At 36.6% G+C, this 12,791-nt stretch overlaps 1 protein-coding gene across 4 annotated transcripts in view; it reads right to left on the reverse strand.

Moving 5' to 3' along the window:
* Positions 1 to 12,791, reverse strand: part of Pot1 (protection of telomeres 1) — a 74,827-nt gene that overhangs the window by 5,996 nt on the left and 56,040 nt on the right. For all 4 annotated transcript variants that reach the window (XM_052173315.1, XM_052173316.1, XM_052173314.1 and 1 more), the window contains 6 exons: positions 11,320 to 11,489; positions 8,471 to 8,556; positions 7,257 to 7,319; positions 4,670 to 4,826; positions 1,996 to 2,201; positions 1,242 to 1,377 (listed from right to left, as the gene is read on the reverse strand). In XM_052173315.1, coding sequence (XP_052029275.1) covers positions 1,242 to 1,377; positions 1,996 to 2,201; positions 4,670 to 4,826; positions 7,257 to 7,319; positions 8,471 to 8,556; positions 11,320 to 11,489 — 818 coding nt within the window. The remainder of the gene's footprint in view (positions 1 to 1,241; positions 1,378 to 1,995; positions 2,202 to 4,669; positions 4,827 to 7,256; positions 7,320 to 8,470; positions 8,557 to 11,319; positions 11,490 to 12,791) is intronic.

Below are 12,791 nucleotides of genomic sequence, written 5' to 3' on the forward strand. Positions count from 1 at the left end.
CACTTAAAAATTGGATAATGCAGGGGTAACTTCAGGATTATCATTTAATTGACAAATTATACATATTTCTTTATTTACAGTAATAATAGAAAGATAATGAAATGAAAATTATTCACTAATATTAGACAATGATAAGGCAAGTTAGTGTTTCATATTAAAAGGAGCACAGAATATGATGGGTTTTGATATTTCAACTAAGGGGAATATAAGTCTTGCAGAAGGTTTAAAGATATGGAGACACTGGGTACTTCAGAGCAAAAGCAGTTACTAATTAATTTTACTTCATTGCTGAAGGTTTCCATGCATTGTGTAACAATGAAACAAAACAAAGGGCAAACTAAGGAGACTCTAAGGACAAACAAGGTCACTCTAAGGACCACAATCAAGTAACTTTGATAATGGCAGAAAGAAAATTTAAATTTAATTTAATTAGTAATAATGACTAGCAAATGCTATACCTTAGAAGAAGGAAAGGAAGACAGGGAGAGAACACGAGATCTATCTAGACTGCAGAACAAGGCTTCTCAAAAAGGTGTGTTTTTAGGGTGACTGTTTCATCAGCAGTACAGGGTGCTTTACCTCCTCTCCCTTCCAGGTCAGCATCTGTAGACGTCATACTCTCTGCCAGTTTTTAGTGGCAGCGACTCTGCAGGGTGCAAGGTGCAAGCTCTGCAGCTGTGTAATTCACTCACTGGATTTGCAACAATGAATTGTTCCTTTAGGTAGCAACTTAATTCTTATGAAAAAAAAATTTAGGCTATGACTGAGGAAGAAAATACTCAGTCTTATACCCACTGTGATGCACCATGCATACAGACTATGTATATGTTTATGCATATACATGTCCTAGAATAGAAATAGTCAAGAAAAATTTAGTATGGATGCTCTTCAACTCACAATGGGGTTACATCAGTATACCTAACCTAGTGAATACAGCATCCAGCACACAGTTACTTACCCTAATGATCCTGCTGTCCACTCAAATTCTGAATTTGCTATCTCTCCCTAGCATGTGAATGTTATGTTACACACCACTTGACTGGAAAAGATTAAAACTCAACATTTAAAGAAGAGTTTATTGAACCTGTATTGTACCCATACAATTCTAACACAATCATTATAGCTTTGGAACTGTTTCTAACCACTAACTAGTACAAGTAAGTACTTAATGCAAACACAGCAGCCTGGTGGATAAACACAAAGACACAGTTGTAACCCAAGCTCTTGAGCTGACCACCTACCCATAGTGATGCACCTTTCCCTGTATGAGGAACGGGGCTGCAAGGTCGAGCAGCTCCAGGTCCTCAGGGCTGGACCTCACAGGGATCACACTGTGGAACTTGCTGGACAGTTTAGAGACTTCACAGAGCCTTCCTCCTTTAAATAAACAAGTGAATAAATTCTTCAATAACACAAATATAACTGGAGCAAGATTTGAGATATAAGTAACACATGAGGTACAGCAAATTCTAGAAAGAATGACAAAGAAAGGGAGTTGTAAATTTAGAAAATTTAAATAAGCAGGAGAAAAAACAAAATAAAATGAAACAAAACCTTTTACATAAAAATTAGATTAAAAAACCCAGAGAATAGAAAATAGTATAATTTCGTTCTTTTTAAAGTTGTCATTATCATGGCCTCTCAAGGCTCTTTTCCCTGACTTAGGTAGCTGTACAGGATGTTCATCCCATTTTTTATGAAACAACAGTGACATCCAGAGGCCAAGACTACATCAGCTGCACATAAGCAACCAGCCTTTCTACTGCAGTATTATTGACCTAGATCATAACTGGGGAGATAGATACAATTCCAACAAGGTAGATAAATGCAAGTTTTTATATCTTGAAAATGCATAATTCAGGTAAAAGTGTTTGGTCATACATATTTGAATCCAGCTGATGTACTACTTTGGGAGAAATTTAGCAATATTTTACTATGTGCCCATAAGGACCACTAATTTGCAAAACAATATTCTAAAAACCTAAAGTCTCTTACCTTCTATCAAAATTAGACATTCACTTGAGGGGGGGAGAATGTCATCATTTTTCACAAAGTGAACAGCGACCTGCCGTCCTCCCTGGCCCTCAGTGGTCCAGACTTTTGAATCATATAATGATGTAGCTTGCAGCTTGATGTTTGGAGCTTCAGTTGCAGCATCTTGCAAAATTTTATCCAAATTGTCCTCATGTGGAACTTCTTGCCTAAAATTATTGATAATGAAGAATCAGAAAAGACTATATAAATTCTTAAAAATTATAATTAAATAAATTATCCAAGTAAAAACAAATCTTAGGGGTTACTCAGTGTTAAAACTTGCTTATCCTGCATAAAACCAGGATTACTTCCTAGCACCCATATGAAGCCATGATACCATCCATAATTCTAGTTCTGATCTCTGTGGGTGCCAGACATACACATGGTATACATAGACACATGCAAGTAAAACATACATATACATGAAGTAAATGAATATAAAACAAATTTTAAAAAATATTTCATAAACAGATTAAATCAGTAATAATTTCTTAAATTAAGGAGATAATTAATTTTTTATATTTAATGAATTTTGTTCAATAGATGTTCAACACTGTATAGCAAGATAAATCTGTGTCATAACTGGGGAGATAGACTGACTCTGTATTGGTGAACACATGTCATGGTGCATGTGTACAAGTCAGAGGACAACCTCCTATATTGTGGGTTCTCAGGTCAATAGGCCTATCAGCAGGCATCTTCACCTGTTATCCTGTCTTCTTGGCCCACACTTGGTTTAGAGTCCCAGGTTACAGTTATTCCCAGTACCGGTCTGTCGGTAGACAGCTATATAAGTAACTCTGTCCTCACCTCAGTTACTCTCCCTGTTACAGGGTGCTTACTTTAAAACATATGAACTTCAATCATCTTTAGTAATACTTCATAAAAGTCACAACTGTTCATGGAGTACAAATGGCATGGATGAGAATAAAATGGTCCAAGTGCCAGATCATGTTAGAAACAGGCAACCTAGGGAGGTAGGAGGTTGGGGGGACCCTCCAGAATGTACCAGAGACCTGGAAGGTGAGAGACTGTCAGGACTCAAAGGGAGGGACCCTAGATGAGATGCCCTACAGGGGGTTGGAGGAACTTGTGGAGCTCACTTCCAGCAGAAAGACAGGGCATCAAGAAAGGGATGGGGCTGCTATCCCAGAGTTAAAACTCTGACCCATAATTATTCCTGTCTGAAAGAACTGCAGGGATGGAAATGGAGAAGAGCCTGAGGAAAAGAAGGTCCAGGGACAGGCCCAAAGTAGGATCCAGCTCAAGGGGAGGTCGCAAGGGCTGACAATATTCCTCAGGCTATGGAGCACTCTCAAGATTGCCCTCCAAAAGACCCAACAAGCAGCTGAAAGAGTCAGATGCAGATATGTGTACCCAACCAATAGACAGAAGCTGCTGACCCCTGTAATTGAATTAGAAAAATGCTGGAAGAAGCTGAGGAAGAAAACAACCCTGTAGGAGGACCAGCAGTCTCAAGTAACCTGGAACCCTGAGATCTCTCAGACACTGGACCACCAACCAGGCAGCACACACCAGCTGATATGAGGCCCCCAACGCATATACAGCAGAGGACTGCCAGTGTCTGGGTTCAGTCAGGGAAAATGTTCCTAACCCTCAAGAGACTGGAGGCCCCAGGGAGTTTAGACATTTAGTGGGGTGTGGAACATCCTGGTGGAGACAGGGGGGCAGAAAAGAGGTGTGGGATGTGGATCAGTCAGAGGGTGGACCAGGAAGGGAATAAAATCTGAAGTGTAAAAAAAGAAAAGAAAATCAATAACGATAATAAAAAGAAAAAGTCAAAGTGCTTTTCCTATTTCTGTCACCAGCTGTTCAGAACTTCGGGTAATCTTTTACACTCAGTAAGATGCTTTATGCTTTATTTCTATAGTTTAATCACAATTTCGAGGTAGGATCATGTGGGTAGAAAACAGATTTCTTGGATTTAAGGATCAAATTTCTTTACAAATACTATAATCTCAGACTTCATAAGGAAAAACATACATTATTCTAGAGTTATATTAACAAATAACATGTAAACATACGCAATCTTTGTACACGTCTGTGTGTGTTTTGTATGTGATAGTGCCCTAGAGCTGTGGCTTGCTGGATGCTTTCCTGATGTGGACTTTCATGCACTCTCTGTATTTTCCATTTTCTATATTTCAAGGGAAGATGGTACATTATATTAAAGAGAATAACAGGAGATAAAATTCATTATCTAAACATGTTTGTGATGAGTTCACATTAATAACATTACAGAAATTTCTATGTATATATTCACATAACTAATGTTTGAAAGAAACACATTGTACTAATTATATTACCATTATTCAGCATGAATGAAAATTTTCAGTTATAGCTACTATAGTACATCAAACCTACTAAACCTTGAATTTTAAGACTGCAAATAGTCTATTTTATTTATTGTATACTACACAGAAGGATTTTTTGGAAGAATCATCATTCTTTTAAAATACTACAAATTAATCAAATCATAATTTATTCATTTTAGGACTTAAAACTTCACATACACAAACAGGCAACCATACACACATAGGGACACACACACACACAAGTGAATAATATAACATGAAAACATTTTGTGCTTGTTTTCATTTTGGGAAATACTTACAATGAATGACATTTAGGACAGAGAAGTTTGACAGACTGGAAGAGTCTTCTGGGTAAATATGATCTCAGTTTGGCACGGACTCGATACTGTTGAGGAGCTTTTTGCTTCAAAATGGCACACAATGGTGTTTTCTCTAAATATTGGTGATTGGTAAGAACTGTAAAGAGTTTTTATATTAAATCAGAGCAACTAAGGTACGGGAGTCTTAGCTACATTTAGTATGAACTCTCCTGAAGCAAAGATTCAGTATAAACTCAATCTCAGCTACAGTTACTATTCCTAGATGGAAACATTACCAGGCATACAGAAGATAACTCAGCATGCTTAAAAAACAGCTGCTAAGTAACTGGAACAAGGGGTAATTATATACAGTGTGTTTATGCATCTTTATACTATTAAATACTGTGTGCTTATATATTTTAATATAGAAGTAATGGAAATTTCTGACTTATAAGAAACTTGATAGACCATTTTAACAAGAAAATGAATATTACCTGTATAAAGTGTCAATCTCTGTATAAACTGCCAACCTCTCAGACATTCATTAGGCCACAGCTTTCATGCCAACTGGATTTCATCAAACATTAGCTAAATGTATTTGCTAAATAAAAATTATCTGCCACACTCTGTATCTCAGTCTCTGGGTATCTCAAATTCAAGAGTTTATTGAACCCTCCTTCATTAAAGAGTCCGAATGTGAGACTGGAGATGGTGATTAGGAGAATTCAATTATCACAGTCATACAGTATGCGAAAGAAAAAGGATTCATTTTATAAGCAGAAAGGGGCAATAGGAGAGGAAGAAAAGGACGGTGTAGGAGACAGGAAGCAATCAGAGTTAACAATAGAAGAAAAGAACAGTAGGAGGAAATACCTGGGAAATAGAAAACTGTAAGGTTTGGGATAACTGAACTGAATTGACCTTAAGCAGTTTAAAGCAACAGCTCTGACTCAGCTCTTAGACTATCTAATTCAGGGGGCTAACACTTCCCCAGGCCCTACAAAACTCAGTCAGGAAAATGCTTCTGCACATAACTCTCATGAAACAAAGCCTTCCTTCAAAGCACACATCTCCCTCCCTGTGCGAAGGGGTTAAGTGCTTGTGTGAAACACCCATGTTGTGCAGACCTGATCAACTTAAAGTAAAATGAATACCTTCATCTTTGGGTGATCTTCTTATTACTTCTGAATTTAAATAAAAAAGATTGTGAGAGCATAAAAATGTCCTATTCTTCAAAAAGATCTACTAACTGTAATCTACCTTTATCTGTTTCTCTCCTTACAACTTTGTAACTGAATTATTGAGAGTAGCTTCCAGTCTTTATGTCTCTAATATACTTCAGTATTTTATGAAAAAAATGTTTCACTGAAATTGCTGTAGTAACTGTTTCAAAGATAATCAACTTGGATTTAATACTATTATACAATTATCGGGTACTGATTAGACCTTTCTGTTCTAAACCTGACAATGCAAAATATTTGTTTTCCATGTGTTCACATTCTAATTCGAAATGGCCCAGTCTGCCTGTGTTTATTTCATGACACGGACTTGAGAGTGAGAAACTGCTTTGCAATTACTAAGGGGGTAACTAGAAAGGGGTAACCACATTATCCTTTATCAAATGTTTAGAAACCAAAAGTTTGTTTGTAATTAAACCAATATTTAGCTTCATGTTTGCAAAATGGTGAAATTTTTAAATACCATTTTTTCATCTATAAGGTGGCATTTCATCTTTTAACAGTTTTTCATTCAATCACAGTTCATTTTTATTTGCAACCTGCGTTTGTTCAATCCAGTTTTACTCAATGAATTCTGTCCCACCCTTAACATTTAATTTGATGATCACATTGTTTCAGAGTTGGTATTTTCTATTAACTAAGATACTTTCTAGCAATTCAGGATGTTCTTGGTTTAGCTCTAATTTCCTTGTTCAAATTTTGGAATCTGCCTTTTCTCTAAAAAACATTTGAAAAGACTATCTTTACAGGTCAACATTTGTCTGTGCATTTCATATGATTATTGCTTCCAGAGGTCATTGCCTCTGCCTGACAGCACCTGTAATACTTTCCATATAGGCACCTAAAGCCTAAGTATAAATCTATCTTCAGTTCCAGTAAAACATATATCTTTATTTTTCCATCCCATACTTACATCTCCTTTCTCCAAGAGGAAAAATTTCCATTTACAGCATTTTACAGTGTGTGGTAAATGTGTACGATTACTGCTAATGTTAAAATTTGGGAGCATAGTGAAAATATTTTCTTAGGTACATAAAGTTAAATACATAGTATTTTACTGAATTAATGCCAGAGTATAATTTATATTGTTAAGCTAAAAACACACCCAAATGCAATAAATTTTATAAATCATATTAATCTATAACTTAAAATACATATTTAATATAGAGACATGCACATGAACAGGTTTTACCTTATACTACTACAGGAGGAGGGAGGGGGACCAAAGTTACACACAAACACTAAGTGCTCCCGGGAAATCTAGTGTCACTGATGGATACGAAGGAATTGGTGGGAAGTGCAGGCAGGAGGCACCTGTGTGCTGGCTACTGAACCTTGAGGAGTCTTACTTGTAGCAGAGACTTGTTGGCATCGTTCTTCCTCATACAGTGATACTGAGCCTGATCCAGAGCCTAAATGAAGAAAAAAGGAAATCACACTTACTTAGCTCTTTAACATGGCCATTAGAAACTTAATGGAAACCGTAAAATAAAAAACACCGTCCAAAGAAATCAAAGAAAGTAGAAATAAATGTTGATACATCCACTTTCCTCAAATTCAGGTATTCATAACAAAAATAACAGGCTTAATTATAAAATTTGACAGGCAAGGTATCTTCTTTCTTTGAGAAAAAATATAGAGAATTTAGAATATCAATTTAGCATATTAATCAAGGACCTTTGGTAATGACAGCAAGACAAACCAGGAAAGTTTAGGAATCAACCCATGTTTTGACTGTTAGCAAAGGAAGGAAAGTTATTCACAGAGACCTCAGGGTTTTTGTTTTATTTTGTTGCTGGTGCGTTTGCTGTTGTTTTGTTTTGTTTTGTTTTGAAGAAATGGTTTTGCAAGTACTAGGAATTATTACTAAAAGACAGTGTAAACTTCCAAATAAACCAATTAAGTGATACCTTGGAAACCCCTAATAAAACCGTATTAATAGCCACTGGATGTTTTGGTAGATATATACACATGAAAAGGAGACAGACAAAGATTCTAACTCCATGTCCACTCACCAGCACATCTCCCAACATTAAGAAAGGAGCCACTGCATATGTTCCAGCAGAGATGAATCTCAGAACACAGTGTGTCCAAAAGCAATCCCAGTAAGATCAACAAGAAGAGTATCTTTGAGAGACTTGGATGACTCATGCTTATGCATTAGACAGCCATGTCTGGACAAAACATAACTTGGGCTTGTTAAGATAAGGGGGTACTAATACCTTTTGTTCCTCTTAGAAACTGACAAGGAAAATGGTTGCTTAGGAAATTCATACAATGTTCTTGTGTGTGAGGATACAAAACACTATACACACATAAAAAATCAAGTAAACACTACTGTTTTTATTTGAAAATGTGATTATATATTTAAGGGTAAACCAAGCTTAGTAGTGCATAGGACAAAATAGATGTTTAAGGAGTCACTTTAACGAACATACACAAATATGCCCTGTATAGTCAGATGAACTGAAAAGAGAGACCTCAAGCAAGAAACCATTGAAGAGGAAAGTGTGCTCCTAAAATTATGGGGTAGTAAAATATCAATGTTATAAATTGTCCTTACTTGAAAGTGCAAAGCTGTCCTCATTGTTTGATTGACAGATACCATTTGAGGGCTGAGTGACTGCCAAATCTGCACATTCTAAATCTCTAAAATGGAAGAAAATAAAAATAAATTGCGTAGCAAATTCAATAGAATAACTTTTACCTATATCCCCAAAATCCAGGAGTTCATTAAGTTATATCACTCAGCATGATTCTAATCAATAGTCTATAGATTTTATTAGATTATCTGAGACCTCTAAAGCCCTCACAATCAGCAGCAGTAGGTTAGAAAGATAGGAAGCGAACACTCAATCAATGAAATATTACCAAAAAAAAAAAATGTGGGAACTTAACGGTTAACACTACCAGTTCTAATGATATCACTGAAGCTTGGAAAAGTCAGCTTAATCTGGGATTTGACTCCTCTCAGTCCATCCATCTCCATTGCTTTCTGACTTGACTGACCTGCACAAAATCTTTCTTCCAGGGACCAGTGACTGCCACACTAGCCTGGGGTTCGAGTACAAGACCTTCATTCTTCCTGTGTTCCATTCTGACCTCTCCACACATAACCTAGCTCCATCTGAAACCTACTTGTCTGACTCCCTTTCCCAGTTTACAACCACATTCTTGAGACTCAACATCTTGGTACAGACGCTTGAGTATAATTTTTCCCAGTCACTTCTTTCAGCCACTCCTTCTAGTTTATCTCAATTCCTTCCTGACTTCCCAACAAACCAGCAGAACAGTTCTCTACCACTGACCCATAACTACCTCCCTTTCCTAGGACCAGACAGCATGTTACCAGGAATTCCAAATTGAACAAAAGCAATCAAAGAAGAGAAAGTCCTCCAAAAATAGAAAATCAGATGTCTACAACAGCCTAACTGCAGATGCCCAAGCCATAGAGCAAAGACCCAAGAATGGAGAACAAGAAATGAGTCCTGAAAAAAGCCATTAAGTCAAAGCACAAAACAAGGACAAAAAAAAAAAAAAAGAAAAAGAAAAGAAAAAAGAAAATATAAATATGGTTAAAGCCCTTAAAAGGGATTATGATAAAGACCATGAAAATACAATCAGTTGAATGAAATAATGAAAACACTTAAAGATAAGAAAGTAGACTTTGACAAAGCAATAAAATCAATAAAGAAAACCCAAAATGAAATAAAAATGGAAATGAAATACTAAAGTTAAACAAAAACCTCATAGATAAGCCTACAGAATTTCAGGTCTTGAAGACAAATTAGAAGAAATTGATAGGTTTGTATGATGGTAGAATGTGGTGGCTAAAATATGCCTCAACCATGCGAAATGGCACTATTAGGAGGTGTGGCCTTGTTGGAATAGTTGTGACCTGTTTTTGGAGGATGCGTGTTATCGTGTAGGCAGACTTTGAGGTCTCCTAATGCTCAAGATCATCCCCGGTTGGAAATAGAGCCTCTCCAGTCTACCTGCACATGACAGTGTCCCTCTGACTACCTTTGGATCAAGATGTAGAATACTCATGTCCTTCCCCAGCACCATGTCTGCCTGGATGCTGCCACCCTTCCCATTATGCCTATAATGGACTAAACTGAACAACTAACTACTGAATGACAATTGAGTCAAGCTCAAAATATATAACAAAATGAAAATCTTTTTATGATTGAATGAAAATGAAAACATATTTAAAGTTACAGAATGTAATAAAAGTTACAGAACTTCTAAGAGCCAAGTTTATAACACCAACTGCCTATATCAAAAAACTGAATAATTTTAATATAAGCAATATATTACACATCATATATACACACTTAAAAGCTCTAGAAAAACAAAAGAGGGTGTAGAAAAGAAATAATTGGGTTCAGAATTAAAATCAGTTTACCCAGTTACAAAATGTACAACCTACAACAGAAGCCCTCTTACAATACATACCAGTTCAATAGTGGCTTGAATGTTATAGGATTAACTAACCACTTTTAAAAACTGGACGGAGCATCTCTCAACCTCATCAGAGAAGCTGATTCTCGCACATGATGTTAGTGAATAAAGTGATCCATAAGTGGACAGACAATATGCAAAGAGCTGAGAGTCTTTGGAGCACTCATACTTAAATAGGATGTCTTTACCACACTGTTCTTTTCAAGCCTCAGGGACTGATACAGAAGAGAAGGCAGAAAGACAGCAAAATCAAGAGGTACTAATGATTGTAAAGAAATTTTAACTGTACTTGATAGAAAAGGGACAATCAGTTTTCACCAATGAAGTTTCACGTGGTATATCAACAGCTCTAGGACAGGTCCTATATTGTCCAGAGCCCAACACAATAGACTTTGTTTTGTTGCTGTTTTTGTTTTGTGCAGTGTATGTTTTGTTATATTTTGTGTTGTTAATTTTCTGTTTAGTTTATGTGATTTGATTTGTTGTCCTTTTTTTCCTAGAGATAAAGAGCAGAGAAGAGCAGAGCAGAGCAGAGCAGAGCAGAGCAGAGCAGAGCAGAGCAGAGCAGAGCAGAGAAGAGAAGAGAAGAGAAGAGAAGAGAAGAGAAGAGAAGAGAAGAGAAGAGAAGAGAAGAGAAGGAACATGAAGTTGAGTAAACAGAAATGTGGGGACGAATATGGGCGTAGTTAGGAAAAAGAATATGATTAAAATATATTGTATGAAAACATTTAAGACCATAGAGGTAGAGATAGGAACATAGTTCAGTGGTACAATCTGCCTAGCAGGTGAAAGTCTGGGTTTGATTTTCAGCAAGACAATGAGGAACAAACAAACCGACCAAGGCCTTGCATAGTAACCTAATAAATAAATAAACCTGAGGAACAGGCTTGCAAAGTAACCTAATAAATGCCTGAGCTATGTGTTTCAAAAAGGACATAAAATACTCACTTTTTCAGCTGATCCACACAAGAGCTTGTATCTGGCAAAACCCTAATGCCTCGACCATAACTGGTCCCTCCATGAAGATGAAACTCCAGCCTTAATAATGAACTGCTGGTTTCTGAATTAACAGACTGAAGTTTTGTATGGAGGCTATAGATTCTAAGAAAGCTTCCAACCTACAAAAAGATCATTTAAAAATCTCATTTTAGAATAAAGGGATTAATTAAACAATTTCTGATATTTGAAAATTTCACAATCTATAGGAGGCAATAACCAAGGACATAACAACCAGGGACACTGTCCAAGCACAGAAGACACTGGAAGCAGTACAGCACCATGACTAATATCAGCTGCATGGTTTTGAAACATGTACATACTACACATCATAAGCAGGCCCATTTCAGCGGTCCATCAATAAAATATAGCCAAGGTATTTAAGATTAAAATGAAATTCTAGTTGATAATATTTGGAAAAGAGCTTGTTTGAACAGGTCTAAAATAATGTTAAAAATCTGGCATAAAATGCCCTCACTATGACTCATTAGAAAAAGGATTAATCATATAGTTTCATCAAAATAACATAACTGACTTTCTTTCCCAGGCTAGTTTTCTTGCTGGGCACAGATACCCCTTGGCCCTCGGACTGCTGCAAGTATATGTGCGAGCCACCATATGCTTTTCCTTCTTGCACAGATTCTACAGAAAGTAATGTTTTGGTACAGCGGGTGCATATTTATTACAACCTTGTAAAATTCATTATGTGAACTCAAATATGGGATTAAACCAGAATTTTGAACTAACTACTCTTAGTCAATGTCAGCTATTTTTCTAAAGTTAGTCAAATCATCTTTAACTAGAGAATTTAAGATTTCAAATGAGAAAACATATCTGGGTATTCAAAGACACTAATAACACCAAGTACTGTTGTATAGCTTCTAGTATCAGCTAAGGTGGAAAGACCATCTGTGCCTACATTTTCAAACACAGCCCAGGCAACCCCATTTTAATAAAATAAAATAAGTAAATTTAAGACATTGACATTTATCCAAAGGGACAAGTTATATAACATAAACTGCATATATTTTTATGTAGTTTTATGAGCAAAAGGGAATGAAAAATAGGAAATTTAATTTATTTGCATATAAACAGTATTGCTGAATATGTGATAAATGAGAAGCCTTCTTTCTCCTTTTGTCTACAAATTCAGTATACCTGTGGCAATGTTAGAACACAAGCACCAAAGGGAGGGGTGGAAATGGGGCTACAGTAGAGGGAGGCAGGGAGGGAAGGAGAGAGAATGAGAAAGACAAGCAAGCAAGAGCTCCGCTCTGAACCTCCTTGTCAGTCTTGGTGCAGGAGGAGCAAAGGCAGAGGACAGAGGTCAGGAAGGAAGAGCACACTCGCAGCACTACTCCTGCCCCTCCAGGGACATTTCTTTCCAGGACTTGTGGATGTTCTGAAGAGGGTATGCAGGAGGA

The sequence above is a fragment of the Apodemus sylvaticus genome, chromosome 2 (genome assembly GCF_947179515.1).
Source record: "Apodemus sylvaticus chromosome 2, mApoSyl1.1, whole genome shotgun sequence".
In the NCBI taxonomy this organism is placed as follows: domain Eukaryota; kingdom Metazoa; phylum Chordata; class Mammalia; order Rodentia; family Muridae; genus Apodemus; species Apodemus sylvaticus.